Raw genomic sequence first — 15,739 nt, forward strand, 5'->3', positions numbered from 1 at the left:
GTTTTAACTGTCTCCTTCAAACACAGAAGTGAATCTTTTTTCCAGAACCAACAATTAACATGATGTATTGTTTCAGGGAACACCTGGCACTTACTTAACATCTCACAGTCAAGCTTCCTATACGCAAGAAACAGCAAAGCCATCAGTGGGTTCCATATCACTTGGACTGCCAAGGCAGCAGGAGTCAGCCAAATCTGGTAAGAAAAGAGGAGCTGACATACCTTTTGGACAGACTATTTAATAACTTGTAACTAAGAGAGTGGGGGAGAGAATACCAGCAAGCAAGGAAAAAAACCTTTTATTTTTTCTTCTGAATAGCTTCCCTGCCTTACATCAAACAAGAAGAATTTTCTCCCAGAAGTCAGAATTCCCAACCTGAGGGACTCCTGGTCAGGGCACAGCATGAAGGTGTTGTTCGAGGTAATGTCAGTCATACAGTTTAAGAAAGAAATTTCTTTCTGGGGGAGCAGAGAGTTTGAGCCTAAGCTACTCAAGTCTTATTTTTAAACATTAAAGGATTAATCTGTTCCCTTGTTTCTGAGGCATGTCTACATGTGTATTAGTAAAGCTCCTCTTGTCTGCGTATCTCGTTTTAAAAAAATTAGTTTCCAGAGATGCCAGTTTCACAAGTGCAATACTTGTGAAATATAGAAATATTTCAGAGGAGAGGAAGCTAAGCAGCGTGGGTTAATAGCTTCGCATGCCATAAAAGGCTAAGTCAAAAGAGGAAATAGTTTAGCTGCCTTGCATACACGTTGTTAACAAGCTGAAAATTTCCTTGTGCTTTAGGATATGAACTAGTGGCTCTTATTACAGTTTCTGTTTCAAGTAGAGTTGCTATATTTTCTGTTGTTTGTTTTTTTATCTATACGTATCTTTATTTTAAATCAGGCACCACAACCATACAGGAGGGAAGTATAACACGAGGAACTCCAACCAATAAAGTTTCTGTTGAGACCATTCCTTCTTTGAGAGGCTCCATAACTCAGGTATTCTCTCACTGAGAAGGCTGTAGCATAACGGTGTATTTCAGTTATTGCTGTGATTGTATTTTTGCATGTCTACAAGGAGTAAATACCACAGAACAGGAACTACCTCAAAAGTTTAAATAGAATTAGATAGTCAAATCCAACCATCAATGAAGTCAGCACTGCATGGATTTCATCTCCATGTTTTCAAACTTGTCAAATAAAATCGCTGGAGCCTTTAATATATATAATGTATACGTGAGGGCTTATTAGTGTCATCCAACCTTTATCAGTAGCAACTTCTGTGGAAAAACTGCATCATGCTTGAGTTCGAGTAGTAAAATCAGTTGTAACCTGTCTTGCACAGAGGATGGATAAGCTGTTTTAAATGGTGATTTGGAATCTCTCTTAGTTACAGACAGCAATAGGAACAATTCTATTCTCAGAAGGGTAGGTTTCATTACTGTAGATAGACATACATCGTAATGGCTCCAGTAAGTATGTAGAGTATGCTACCTTTCCCCCAGGTGATACTATGGTGTAAATGTTCTAGGTCACTAAATACTTCTCTAATATTGTACTTCCAATTCTGCTTTATGTGCTTTTTTTAAAGGTGAGAATTGGTTACAAATAATTTTATTAATATGTAGGTTAAATTTCTGATAATAGGGACAGAAGCTTAAGAAATGCTGCTTGTTAAAGTGGTTGGTGTTCTAAATCTTAAAAATAGAACACTGTCCTTCATGGCTGCCTATTTTCTTGCTTAAATACACATGGTCTGAATTATATTTGATTGATTTAAATGCAGGGTACACCAGCTCTGTCCCAGTCTGGCATAGCAGCTGATGCGTTACTGAAGGGGACGATTACCCGGCTAGCTACAGAAGACAGCAGCCCAGAAAAGTGCCGAGAGGAAGCTTCAGCCAAAGGCCATGTTATTTATGAAGGCAAAAGTGGGCATATTTTATCTTATGATGGTGAGTATTTATATGTTCTACTCGATGAAAGCCAAGACTGCAGCGGATTCTGCTCAAGTCTGTACGCTTCCAAATGTGTGGATATAAACCTCAGTCACTGGGTGCCACCTGGAAGAAACACTGACCTACCTGTGTGTTTCTGTGGGTATAAAGACTAAAATGGTCCAGAAATTTTATCTGTGTTCTGATGAGTATCCTGTATATGTAGATAAAATGTAGTTAATTCAATTGCTGTGCTGCTGATTTTTATTGTGTCCTGAAAAAATTTTTGAGACAATCAAGTTTAAAATACCCTATATTAAAATAAAGGCCACAGGTTTTGTTTTTTTTTTTTTTTTTTATAAACTTCATGCTTCATTTGAAATACTGATACGCAAGCAACTGAGAAAGTACTTTGTTTAACAAACCATAAAAGATCATTAAGCTTGCATTTTAATGATTCAGTATTACATCAAAGTCATCAATAAAGTATTAATGTCCTCTGGTCTCATTAAATGTAATGCTCATGACTTCTGCATTTTCTAACCACATTTCTCTAAATGTTACCAGCTATTAAAAATGTTCGTGAAGGAACAAGGAGCCCAAGAACTGCTCATGAAATTAGTTTAAAAAGAAGTTATGATACAATGGAAGGAAATATAAAGCAAGGAATGTCAATGCGGGAGTCTCCAGTATCTGCACCACTGGAAGGTAAAAACAGCTGCTTCTGAGTTGTTTTGTGTTCTAGTCAGGTCCTTTGTACTGATGTGAGATAACCTAGAATTGTCTTATGGAGCACATTAAAAGAGGAATTATGTTTACATCTTATGCCATTAATAAATCCATATAGTAACTACTACAATAAAAGCATGCTGTAGTTATTGCTGGAGTAGAGACTTTCTATTTCTTTTGCTACTGGATGTTCCCCATAACTGCAGGTGACTCAGCTAGCACGTGTGTCATTTTCTCAGAGAAGTAATGGACTTTTCACAGTTCTAGTGAATTGTTGCAAAGCTCAAACAGCACTGAGTCATACTGGTGTTGACTGCATGGACACACAGCTCCTCAGTTCAGTATTGCTTCTCTGCTGTGGCACAGTAGCGTAACGTGTTTGCTATGACATTTTGCTTTCCTTCACTAAATAGCTCAGATTATGCCAAGCAGAAGATTTACACAGCTGCTGTATTCTGTTTCTGGGCATCCCTAGCATTATTTTGATTTAACAAACTGCAGTCGGACTAAGATTGTAAAGGTCAGCACAGGCCATTATATAACCTTTATGGTTGTCTTGTAAAACACAGAATATCAAGAAAATATTTCTTGCCTGAATTCTGGAATCTTGGTCCTAAGATGCATTTTTGTCCCACCTTTGAATAGCCCTTAAAGGGCACTTTGGTTTGTTTTCATCAGATTGAACAATGAATAAGACGTTTCTAAACCACGTGTAAAAACTCAGTGGTACCTTCAACTTGCTCATGCACTTGGTTTGTTTTCTGGAAAATAAAGGAAAGTGTTAAGCTTTTGGAACAAGAGTTAAGCTGAACTGTAAAATAACCTTCTGATTTGAAATACGTTAAAACTTGCAGTGGTGTAATAGCATTATAATACTTGAACCAAAGAACTTCGTAGGGCAAGATGGTCTTCTGACATGTTGATGCAAGGCCTGGCGTAATGAGGCAAAGCTCTGGGCACTACAGATAATATCTGTAATTATGTAAGAAGGAGGAGGGTGTTTTTGAACACTTGTTATTTAATTCTTTAAACTATGTTCATTTTAATTTCAGGTTTAATATGCCGTGCACTGCCTAGGGGTAGCCCACATGCTGAACTTAAAGAAAGAACAGTGTTGTCTGGCTCTATAATGCAAGGTAAGTTTTGCTAGTTTGGAAGGCAGGCATTAATTACATTCCCAGAAATCTGTTATTAAGAATGGTAGCTGTGTTAAGAGTAGAGCTTATTTTATTAGACACACTTTCTAGTACACCATATGTAAAACTAATATATTAAGTATTGATATATATATTTTTTGAAAATAGATTTTTTTCAGTACAAATTGTCAGTGTTTAACAATAATAATTCCCCCCAGACATGAAGATGTATGGTACTGCTTTTATTTCAGCATTTGAAATAACCCGGGATACTTTGAGTAACTTGAAAATCTGTTCACTGTGATGTTTGTGACATAGTTTTACTCTTGTAATCCATTATCATAGACTCAGCAAAGCAGAGTTCTAATAGCTAATTACTCTGCTTATGAAAAAGGAGTTGTAGTGATAATTAATACCAGTGATGTGACTTTCTTTCCATAAAAGGCACACCAAGAGCAACATCTGAAAGTTTCGAGGAAGGCTTGAAATACCCTAAACAGATTAAGAGAGAGTCACCTCCCATAAGGGCGTTCGAAGGAGCCATCACTAAAGGGAAGCCGTATGATGGAGTCACTACCATCAAAGAAATGGGCCGTTCCATCCACGAGATCCCGAGGCAGGACCTGTTAAGCCAGGAGAGTTGCAAGACTCCCGAAATCGTGCAGACAGCCAGGCCAATCATAGAAGGCTCCATATCTCAGGTAATTACAGAAGGCACTCATAGAATCTTATGGTTGCTTACACAGTCAGCAGTGAATCAGTTCCAGGTATTTGAGTAAGGACAAATGTGTAGGTGTTCTGTTTGTTTTCTTTTCCAAGAAAGCTACAGATGTATGAGGCTTAAATATCCTCTGTGTGTTAGAGAAATCTTGACACTTGACCTGCAGGGAACACACTTACTAGCAAGTATGATGTAACTGACTAGTAACAGTGGCTAAAATCCAATTATGTTCTATGCTGTGACAGCAGCAATGAACTACAAATATCAGCCATGTGATTACTTTTTAATTTTTCTTTCATTTTTTTAGCAGGAGAGAAACACTGGCAGAATAACCTCACCTGATCCTTCTTTCCTTCTCAGGGCACACCCATAAAATATGAAAGCAATTCTGGCCAGTCTGCCATCAAACACAATGTAAAATCGTTAATCACTGGACCAAGCAAGCTGCCCCGTGGAATGCCTCAGCTGGAAATGGTGCCAGAAAATGTGAAGGTGGTGGAGCGAGGAAAATACGAAGATGTGAAGACCGGGGATGCAGTTCGTTCCCGTCACACGTCAGTAGTCAGCTCTGGTCCCTCTGTTCTCAGGTCAACTCTTCATGAAACTCCTAAATCACAACTGAGCCCTGGGATTTATGATGATACCAATGCACGGAGAACACCTGTGAACTATCAGAGTCCAATGTCCAGGAGTTCACCTATGATGAATAGAGTTAGTGAGGGTATGTTATTCTGATCCACAGTAAGAGAACAACTGAGTAATTTCATTTGGAATGTGTTTTTAACTTCTTTTTTCCCGTAACCTGTTCTACTTTATTTTTACTCTAATGGTTCCTCTTGATTTGAAGGTTGGTTAGAAGGAATTAAAGAAGGCTATGAGTTGTTAATTGAAATAAGAAAATGAAAATCTGCCGTGTCATAACATGGAGGTCAAAAAGTAGTTCAATCTCCATTGGCATTGGCAGAGCATAATGTTCTGAGGGCAGAAACTACTTCTGTATTAGATGTTCCTGAAAAAGGAAGATAATGTGGCACAGTGCAAACAAATGTAGTTTTAGGACTTAAACTTTCACTAGATATTTTGTGATATAAAATACTGCCTATGATTTATTGTAATTAATTGCAGCATGTACGCATATAGCTGTATCTCCTATTGAAAATATGTATTTTGAGTTTGGATTTTTCCTGATTTTCATTAGCTGGAATATCTTCTGGAAAGTCAGCAAATCATGAAAGGAAAAACACACTTACTCCCACACAGAGAGAGAGCGTGCCAGCAAAATCTCCGGTCCCAGGGGTTGATCCTGTAGTGGCTCACAGTCCTTTTGACCCTCATCACAGAGGGGCTACTCCTGAAGTCTATAGGAGTCACCTCCCTCCTCACTTAGATCCTGCTATGCCATTTCACAGGGCTCTGGATCCTGGTAAATCTGTTTGTGTTTTGGCTTTGTTTTGGCTTTTAGAAATATTGTGTGCTTGGCACAGGAAAGATGTCTTAATAAAGCTCTTAGTGAGGGGCAGATATAATTTAGAAGGGGTTATATATACACTGCTGTGGCTTGATGTCTAGCCAGGAAACTTACTGTAATATTTCTTCTGGAAGCTTCAGACAGTATTTTAAAATAAGTATTTGTGAAATGTATTAAAAGCTTTCAGGAAAACTGTGCCAGTAAGGGTGTGGAAGATGCCACAGGATGAAAGCATAATCAGAACTCCTGTGTTCACTTGAGAGATTATCAGGTTGTCTCTGATGATATTAAGTCAGTAGGCCTCTATTTAACATAATCTGTCAGTCTGACTTTGTGGGGTGCTGTAACCTTCTTCAGGTGTTTCAGCCATTCATTTTCAAAACTATGATTTTTATGATTTTATTCATGTCTCTTCTCTAGGAGAATGTGGATTGCTTAGCTTTTTCTGTCCACATTCAGTACTTAAATTCAATAAAATACCAGTATTACAGTGCTATTTTGATTCATTGTGAGAATTGATAGCACTTCTCATTGAAACTATATAAACATCTGAAACTTTGATTCTGTATCTTGAGCACTAAATCTTCTTTTTCCTCCCTCACCCTCAGCTGCTGCTGCTTACCTGTTCCAAAGGCAGCTCTCACCCACCCCAGGCTACCCAAGTCAGTACCAGCTTTACGCAATGGAGAATACACGACAGACAATCCTAAATGACTACATTACCTCACAGCAAATGCAAGTCAATTTACGTCCTGATGTAACCAGAGGATTATCTCCCAGAGAGCAAACTCTAGCTCTGCCGTATGCAGGAGCAAGAGGTATGCCTATGGGGTTTGGTCTGGTGTTATTTAAAGCATATTTTGGATAAGCAGTGTGGCTTGGCAGAAGGGGTTGATATAAATGATCAGAGCTCTGTTCACTGTGGAGGGATTTACATTTCTTAGAGGCACAGATTTCTGTGAAGACTTTCATATGGAACATAGTTTCGAAGAGGAGTTTCACACTGAAATGAAAAGTGCAATATTAGGCTAAAATAATGAACAAATAGGTACGAATCCCTGGGGTTACATGGCATTCTCAGGAGTCAGAGATATAACAGGAAATGGCTGAGCCATGAGCTTGGTTACTGAATGTGGTAATCTGCCTGTCATTTAAATCAATTTGGGAAGTTATTCGTTGAATGGAAGATAAGAAATGTGAAGGAGTTAGTCCAGTAGGGCTGACTATCTTGGGGATGAGATACCAGCTCTTGCAGTGATTTAATTGGCTGGAAAAGAAAGGAGAAGTGTTTTTCATAGTAGAAGTTATACTGGAGTGTGTCCTGTGCATTTCGATGTTTCATTTTATTTGTTGAATGTAAGAAGTCTGGAAAAGGGTGTTATCAATGAACAGCATATTTAACGTGTGGGCCTTTGGTCTGTCCTTGAAAAGTCCTTCTTACACTTGTCATCTCCTGACAGGAATTATTGACCTGAACAATATGGCTCCCACTATCTTAGTGCCTCATCCTGGAGGAACGAGCACACCACCCATGGAGAGAATCACTTACATCCCTGGTACTCAGCTTACATTCCCCCCTAGGCCTTACAATCCTGCCTCTCTGTCACCAGGTATAAGCCGTTAAAAATTGACTGCATGTTCACTAACATCCAATGGTGTGTTAAAGGGTAGAACTTGGGTATCTAATCTGTCTAGTTTTAACTGTAGAGAAAACCCTTTAGTAAAAAGCTGTTCAACTTTCCACTGGCTGTGTGCTAAGCTTTTGCTTTCCTAAGTAAGTGGATAGACTTGACTGGAAAGAAAATGGATTTGGGAAACTTGTTGCAAGTAGGTGGCAGAATGTATCGGATAGCATCAAACTGTGCTTAAGGTCAGTATTTGTTTTTGCTACTTCTTGTCTTGTGGATGTTTCAGGACACCCTACACACCTGGCAGCTTCTGCAGCTGCAAATGCTGAAAGGGAACGGGAAAGAGAGAGGGAGAAGGAGCGGGAAAGGGAGAGGGAACGAGAACGGGAGCGGGAAAGAGAACGGGAGCGAGAAAGGGAGAGAATAACTTCAGTCCCTGCTGAGCTTTATCTTCGACCAGGTGAGTGTGCGTTGCTGCATTTGGATCAGTTGTCTTGTGGACTGGAAACAAAATGCAGCTTCTTAACAACACAATTGCTTGGTACCGTTTGGCTTTAAACTGAATGGTGATTCCTAACACTTTACAGTTCTGGTTGAAACTTCAGCAAGTACCAGGCTTCTTCACCTTTCTGTCATAATGATGAAGTACCCAGGGAAAGGTGTGAATCTCAGCCATGCTTTGCTACTTACATTCAGAACACTACTATTTAAACTCTTAATAACAAACCTCAGTTTGTTATATCTACAGTAGTGGTGACAGTTGGGAAAGAATGTGGAGGAGAAAACACTGATATGTAGTTCTGTATTGTTATAAGAGTTATTAGTACTTATTGTTTTTCCCTCTCTGCTGTATGTCCTGCAGGAACAGAGCAGCCTGGCAGACCTGGCAGTCATGGATATGTTCGGTCCCCATCCCCTTCAGTTAGAAGCCAGGAAAACATACTGCAGCAAAGGCCTAGTATTTTTCAAGGAACCAATGGGACGAGCGTAATCACACCTTTGGATCCTGCTGCTCAGCTTCGTATCATGTATGTTTCTTAAGTTGCTGTTCCAGGGATATCTTTTCTAATATTTGAGCCTATTAAAGTTTAATTTAGTCTGAGGAAGATTCTAAGCAACTAGGATGTACTGCTGTCAGATGGCTCCTGAATTTATTGCATTTTCAGTCAGTTCAGTTTAGATAGAGATGAGTGTCACTAAAGCTTTACTTTGTTTCCCTCGTGAAATGACTCTTTTTTATGTGTGACATAGTTCAGAATATTCAGTGTGATATAATTTGGAATATTCAATGTTTGCCAACAGGCAGCTCACTCCTGGAGCTCCCTCCATAACTCAAGGTTTACCTGCTTCCCGCTACAATACAGCTGCTGATGCCCTTGCTGCACTAGTAGATGCTGCAGCCTCTGCTCCTCAGATGGAAGTTGCCAAAGCAAAAGATACCAAGCACGAAGGAACCAGGATAGAAGAGAATGTGGGACGCAGATCAGCTGTGGTTACTGAGCAGCAGCAGATAGAGCAGAAAACACTGGAGGTAGAAAAGAGGGCTGTCCAGTGCCCCTATACATCTGCAAATTTTTCTGGTGGCAAATCCCAGGGACAGTCTTCAACAGTAGTCTATTCAGAGGCTGGTAAAGAAAAAGGACCTCCTCCTAAATCCAGGTACGAGGAAGAGCTGAGAACTCGAGGAAAGACCACAATTACTGCTGCTAACTTCATAGATGTGATCATCACTCGACAGATTGCTTCAGACAAGGATGCACGAGATAGGGGCTCTCAAAGTTCAGATTCTTCCAGTAGTTGTACGTATCTTAGTAACTATCTACTTCTTTACTGTCTTAGCCTTGTAGGGAGATAATAAGATGTGAAGTGATTCTGACATTTAATGATAAAATATTTGGCTTTGCACAAATCATGTGCTTGATAGGTAAATACAGTTTTTGTGTGTAGTGACTGAGGATTCTTGCAAAACTGTAGCTCATGGCTTTCTTTGGATTCCATGCTGCATCATGGAGTGCAGGGTATTAGAAGTAACCTTATCAGAAGTCAGGAGATGTAAAATAACTGAGTTTATGTTAGAATGTTCTTCTGTAGAAATTTGTTTCACTGCAGTTCTTATTAGAAAAAGAAGGCAGTATTTTGACTTCCATTGTACTGGTGTCATTTTGGTGGAAGCACTAGTGTTGCTAAAATATAGACAGCAGAAGTCTGTAATATTTACACCTTATTCCATAACCTCTGCTTGATAATCAGTATCTTCTCACCGGTATGAAGCTCCTGGAGATGCCATTGAGGTGATCAGTCCTGCAAATTCACCTATACCAACTCAAGAAAAGATACAGCCCTACCAACAAGAGACACCTAAACCAAGCCAAGCAGAGGGTAAGTTATGCAAACACGCTGGCAATTATCTTCCTAGTGTTTATCGTGAACTCAAAACATAGTTAAGATACATCAGTTTGCAACTCAAGAATCTTTAAGAGCTTTAAAACCTTAAAACTTCAGTAATACTGACCTTTATGACTGCCCTTTTGTTCAACTAGGTGACCCAAACAGGCAGTATGAAGGGACGATTCACCGTTACAGGGCACAACAGGAACCTCCTCCTTCACCCCAGCAACCTCCACCTCCTTCCTCCCAGGCTGAAGGGATGGCACACGTGCCCAGGACGCACCGACTTATCACCCTTGCTGATCACATCTGTGTAGGTTTATTTGCAGATACGAAAAGTTATATTTCAATTATGTAAACATACATTTTGGAACATTAATAAGAACTAGTAATTGTAGAATTGCTATAGGGAGCACTATGCATTAATGTGTTTGATCTTGCAGTTGTTTCATGTGCTGCAGTTTGTCTCGTGCTTGTCCCGTTCACAGACTTTTTTAATATTACTCTGTTACCAATGTCTGACCAAATTCTCTCTCTGTTTGTTTTTGGACACAATCAGCAAATTATTACACAAGACTTTGCTCGAAACCAGGCAGCTTCTCAGGCCTCTTTGCAGCCTCCCACCACTACATTCCAGAACTCTACCCCAGCTCCAGCGCCTGTTTCTACCCGAGCAAAAACATCAAATCGCTACAGCCCCGAGTCACAGTCACAACCAGTCCACCATCAGAGGCCAGGAGCCAGAGTGTCACCTGAAAATCTGCCTGACAAGTCCCGGGGAAGGTAATGCATTTATTTGGTTTAACTGCAAGTTTAGTTCTCAAATATGATAATTACAAAAGCTTGGGTGGAAATCCTTGTGTAGATCAGGATATCAGAAATAGAGGTAACCTTTGGTCTTGCCATGTTTTTGATGATTGTTTGGCTCCATAATATCACTTATAAATGTGTTCCCCTCCCTACCAATGCTTGATTTCCAGTCTTTAGAGAAGTGAAGACGTTTAATCACTTAGAATTTATGACACTGAATTCTCTATAATTATTCTGATATTTTTGTGATCAAATGTACTGACGCGTGTAATGCGTATAACTAAACAGAAATAGTTATTGAACAGTCAGAATGCAATTGTGTGTGTTAACTGCTATACTTCATGCATTAAGATTACTTATCCATCTCTGAATTCTAAATGTAGACCTGGAAAGTCTCCGGAGAGGAGTCATGTTTCCTCAGAGCCCTATGAGCCAATCTCACCCCCTCAGGTCCCCGTTGTACATGAGAAACAGGAAAATATTCTATTGCTTTCCCAAAGAGCTGAGCCTACTGAACAGAGGTATGTGTAGAACTGAGATCCTGAGGTAATCGTAAAGCAGATGAATGTTGGAAGTTTCTGCCTGTGACTGCTTTTGGAAAGAAGGTAAATGTACAGTGTTAAGAAAGTTCTTTCTTTGACACTTGCTGTTGGCAGGACTGACTCTCGCTCCCCGGGCAGTATGAGCTACCTGCCTTCATTTTTCACCAAACTTGAGAATACTTCACCCATGGTAAAATCCAAGAAGCAAGAGATATTTCGAAAGCTGAACTCATCTGGTGGAGGCGACGCTGACATGGGTAATGCAGCTCTTGCTTTTTCACTGAATTTTTCCAACTTGAGATTTGTGTGACTGCTGTCCACAGAGGTTCCAACATCAATATGTTTCAAGTAACGTGAATGAACATCAATATATACTGGAAAATTCATTTAAATGTTGTATTTCAATTGCAGCAACTGCTCAGCCAGGGACTGAAATATTCAACTTGCCAGCAGTCACTACCTCAGGTGAGTTTTTCAGAAAATAAACCTACTTATGTTTCAGAGAAGGTAAACTAATGCAATATTTTAATGTATGTGCTTTGAGGAATGCAGTAAGTGAGAAGATGAAAACTTGAGAAGTAATATCCCACATGGAAAAAAAGTTTGTCATAGGAAGGAGCAAAAATGATTGAAGATTTCAGAAAATATTTAAACTGGGGACTTAGTGTTTTATTTTTGTGTTGTCTGCAAATCTTACGGAGAGGAAGCCATGAAGTTGGTTAGCATCTAACTCAAATAGAATTCCAATACAGTGTAGTTCAACAAAACTTGACCTTAGGTATCAAATGTAGTTTAGTTGATAAACCAGGATACGTGAAATGCGTAGTTGTTTTTTGTTTGTTTGTGTTTTATTTTCCTCTGGAAAATAAATTAAAATTCCCAACTTCCTGTCACAAAAATATTAAAGATAACCCATACACTGTGATGGTAAAGCAATCAGTGAAAGAGAACTGAATAGAAATATGGGAGATAAGAACTGGTAAATCTGAGCTGAACTGCAGATTGCCTGTAAGTGATTTTGGCCAGCGGCCTCCTCTCCTCATACAATGATTCTGCCTTTCAAGTGGAGAAGGTACTGATCTCCATCAAACTGGATGGAAAAACAGGCTTTTGGAATAAAAATTGCCACAAATCATACTTCATAAGATGAATTAGCATGGATCATTAATGTGAGGAGTATTTTTCTTGTCTCTTCTCTCACAACTGATGAGTAGTTGCAGATTTTGACTTAATATGCTTTTACAATCAGCATGGTCAACTTCCTTTGCTTTGTTGTTTTTGCATTTTTTAAATGTGTAATGTACTCTATTGTGGATATTTGGTGTTTGCTGGCACACAGAATTTCCTGCCATTGTGAGCTGCTTTGGAGCAAATTGTTTTGCATTTTAAAATCTTTTTTTTCTCCTAACTTTCTGCCTCTCTCTAAAATCATCTTCCACATCCCTTTGTAATTTCTGAGATATATTTTTTGCCTCCCCTCCCACCTTTCCATGTATGTTTTTTATCTCCCAGGTGCAGTCAGTTCTAGGGGTCATTCCTTTGCAGATCCTGCCAGTAATCTGGGTCTAGAAGACATTATTAGAAAAGCATTGATGGGAAACTTTGATGACAAGAGCGAGGATCATGGAGTTGTAATGTCACAATCCATTGCAGTAGCACCTGGCAATTCCAGTGCTGTGGGATCAGCAAGCAATGAGACACGCAGGGAAGAAGCCAATCCATCACCCAATTCAGGTGAGGCAGTTCAGCTCCCACATATTTTATGATTTGAAAAAAAAAAACAAACAGAAAACATTTCTAGCAACAGTGTTATTAGTGACTGTATCAGCTGCTCTTCTAGTTGTAGTAAGTCAGCATTCCAAAAGGCATCAGCTCGTGTGTGGTGCTAAGCGATCATTTATAGGAACCCATATAGAGGCTAAAATGCAGCGTGATGCTTTTTGGAAAACGTGTCCCTTCTATTTCCAGGAGGGGGAGTCAGCAAGCAGAAGTTAATTGGGAAATCAAACAGTAGGAAGTCCAAGTCTCCGATTCCTGGACAGGGGTATCTGGGAACCGAAAGACCTTCTTCTGTCTCATCTGTGCATTCGGAAGGGGACTACCACAGACAGACTCCGGTGTGGGCCTGGGAAGATCGGCCTTCATCAACAGGTGAGACATGCAGCTTTTCTGTCAGCTTGATGCACTAGATAACCCACTGCTAATTGTGGAGCAGTCCGACGCAGACACAGAGCTCTGCTGTGTGTTCATCCAAAGATTGCAAGCGTTGTCTGAAACTGATTTTTTTCTGATAGTCGTCGCGACCAAAGCCATGCTGTCTGAATGTGAGCTCTGATAACTCCTCAGAACGGCACGTGTTTGACTTGCAGATGCTCTCTCATCCAGGTTCCACGCAGTTTCCTTACAACCCGCTGACGATGCGGATGCTCAGCAGTACGCCGCCGACCTCCATCGCGTGCGCCCCGCCGTCCATGAGCCAAGCAACCACTCACCAACAGAACAGGATCTGGGAGCGAGAGCCAGCACCACTGCTTTCAGCACAATATGAGACTCTGTCTGACAGTGATGACTGAACTATGCAGATATTTTTGTTTTGTTTTTTTTAATTTGCGGGTCAAAACAAAAGATTTTATTTTTGACTTGTGCCCAGAGAGACTTTCCAAGAGAGCGAGGGCCACACAATGAAGAATTAATGGAGAGTCTGTTAAATGCCTTCAGCACGGCTGTGTGTCGGAGGATTGTGATCAAGAAGGTTGACTTACTAAAGATAAATATGTAAAAAGTTTTTAAAAATGTGGACTATTCCTGTTCTACATCTATTTGTAAAGAAAACCATAATGTCTTTAAATCATTCTTCTGTAAATAGAGAGTACTTTTTGCAGTGTTTTTTCCCTTGCTATAGTATCTGGTGTACTTATGTTCAAATCATTGCCTAAACTTTGGGGGTCATTTTGTAATTTTTTTTTAAAGCATTTTCTCAATGTAGAGTTACTCCTCATAACCGTGGCCTCCCTCCCAGCCTCCCCTAACCACACCAAACCTCCCAGCCAGCCCAGCATCGTTGCCCGTTTAATGCTGTGCCACTTCTTGCAGGCATTGTGCTTTCATATTTTCTTCCCCAGCCACACTTTCTCAGTGGTGTTCAAGCTCTTGTGAAGATGTTGATTTATTATTTTTTTTTAAGACTGACCCCGTACTGAACTGTGTACATGAACATAGCAGCTCGCTGGAATAAGATGAGATATTTCTTTGAATTTTGAATTCTGCCACATTGTACATTTTTGGTGCAGTTGATTTCATTTAGCAACACTGCAGAAATATTATTGCATGGGTATGTTATGGTTAATTTTAAAAAGGATAAAAAAAAAAAGAGCAGCTTCTGGAGGCTGTACCTCACTGTTCTGCACACTGGGAATTTCAACTGTGCCCCCAAAGCAAACCGTAGTGTTCTGTGTTTCTGCATTGTATGCAGTTGAAATAGGCTACTAAACCTTACCGTCGTGTTTAACCACAGCAAATGGTTTTCCTGGACAGAGGCTCTGGGTGGATTGATGATAAGTCCTTCAAGAAGGAAAAACTCTACATCCCAAGTTGAAATAAAAACAGAATGCTTTTATAGAATAATTGAGCAACACGAGTCAGCTACTTGACTTCTGTTACAGCAGTTTGAAATAGGTACTGTGATTTTTACCTTCCTTCAGACTGATTCTACAATCTTGATGTAACAATAATTTTGAAGCCTGTGTTCACATCCCAGTTCCTGACTTTGTAAGAAAACTTAAAGGTGGAAGTCCTTACAAATGCCTGGCTGAACTCCTGAGGTGTGCAATACGTATCAGGGTGGATTTATTTTCATTTTTAATTGTATGTGGTACTGGGAGAGTCGTTACTCATCTATCACTGCCTGCTGTGCTCTGCTCGTAGCTCCTGTGCACACCTGGGTCTGTTGTTATGGAGTCTCCTGGCTTCCATCTTCAGGAGCATCTTAAGCTTTGCTGCACTGACTTCAGGAAAATGAACTTGAATCTCTGGGGTAGAACTGATTTTTAGATAGCACGGAGGTGGGGAGTTGGAGCCTGCCAGGCCATCCAAACTGCTTTTGCACCTCATAGACCAGTCTTTGCTTAGAAGTTACTTTCCAGCCAAAACATTTTAAACTTAACCCTGCATTTGCAATACATTTTATGGAAGGTGTAATGTAGCTGTGTAACCTGAAGCCTGTGTGCAGGTTTTCCATAAGATACAGCTTAAGGGCCCAGTTAAGAACCAGTAAAGAATTGCTATCCATAGCAAATCTACTTAAGCAAATTGCTTTATAGAGGAAAGCCTTTTTGCCATAGGTGTAGGAAAGAGAAATCAGAAGGGAACTCATTTGAAAACTTGACTGTGC

General features: G+C 39.9%; 1 protein-coding gene across 7 annotated transcripts in view; it reads left to right on the top strand.

Moving 5' to 3' along the window:
- Positions 1 to 14,977, top strand: part of NCOR1 (nuclear receptor corepressor 1) — a 57,228-nt gene extending 42,251 nt beyond the window's left edge. For 4 of the 7 annotated variants that reach the window (XM_052689009.1, XM_052689008.1, XM_052689010.1 and 1 more), the window contains 23 exons: positions 77 to 197; positions 319 to 420; positions 892 to 989; positions 1,777 to 1,945; positions 2,495 to 2,635; positions 3,709 to 3,792; positions 4,237 to 4,493; positions 4,874 to 5,234; positions 5,712 to 5,936; positions 6,590 to 6,799; positions 7,442 to 7,591; positions 7,896 to 8,069; positions 8,472 to 8,637; positions 8,912 to 9,408; positions 9,860 to 9,988; positions 10,150 to 10,310; positions 10,557 to 10,780; positions 11,191 to 11,328; positions 11,464 to 11,606; positions 11,761 to 11,814; positions 12,862 to 13,083; positions 13,318 to 13,500; positions 13,735 to 14,977. In XM_052689009.1, the coding sequence (XP_052544969.1) occupies positions 77 to 197; positions 319 to 420; positions 892 to 989; positions 1,777 to 1,945; positions 2,495 to 2,635; positions 3,709 to 3,792; positions 4,237 to 4,493; positions 4,874 to 5,234; positions 5,712 to 5,936; positions 6,590 to 6,799; positions 7,442 to 7,591; positions 7,896 to 8,069; positions 8,472 to 8,637; positions 8,912 to 9,408; positions 9,860 to 9,988; positions 10,150 to 10,310; positions 10,557 to 10,780; positions 11,191 to 11,328; positions 11,464 to 11,606; positions 11,761 to 11,814; positions 12,862 to 13,083; positions 13,318 to 13,500; positions 13,735 to 13,922 (4,197 nt within the window). In that variant the 3' untranslated portion in view covers positions 13,923 to 14,977. The remainder of the gene's footprint in view (positions 1 to 76; positions 198 to 318; positions 421 to 891; positions 990 to 1,776; positions 1,946 to 2,494; positions 2,636 to 3,708; positions 3,793 to 4,236; positions 4,494 to 4,873; positions 5,235 to 5,711; positions 5,937 to 6,589; positions 6,800 to 7,441; positions 7,592 to 7,895; positions 8,070 to 8,471; positions 8,638 to 8,911; positions 9,409 to 9,859; positions 9,989 to 10,149; positions 10,311 to 10,556; positions 10,781 to 11,190; positions 11,329 to 11,463; positions 11,607 to 11,760; positions 11,815 to 12,861; positions 13,084 to 13,317; positions 13,501 to 13,734) is intronic. The other 3 variants (XM_052689012.1, XM_052689011.1, XM_052689013.1) reach the window with 3 other exon arrangements.
- Positions 14,978 to 15,739: the final 762 nt, after the last annotated feature.

This window comes from Tympanuchus pallidicinctus, unplaced genomic scaffold (genome assembly GCF_026119805.1).
Source record: "Tympanuchus pallidicinctus isolate F22 unplaced genomic scaffold, pur_lepc_1.0 scaffold24, whole genome shotgun sequence".
In the NCBI taxonomy this organism is placed as follows: domain Eukaryota; kingdom Metazoa; phylum Chordata; class Aves; order Galliformes; family Phasianidae; genus Tympanuchus; species Tympanuchus pallidicinctus.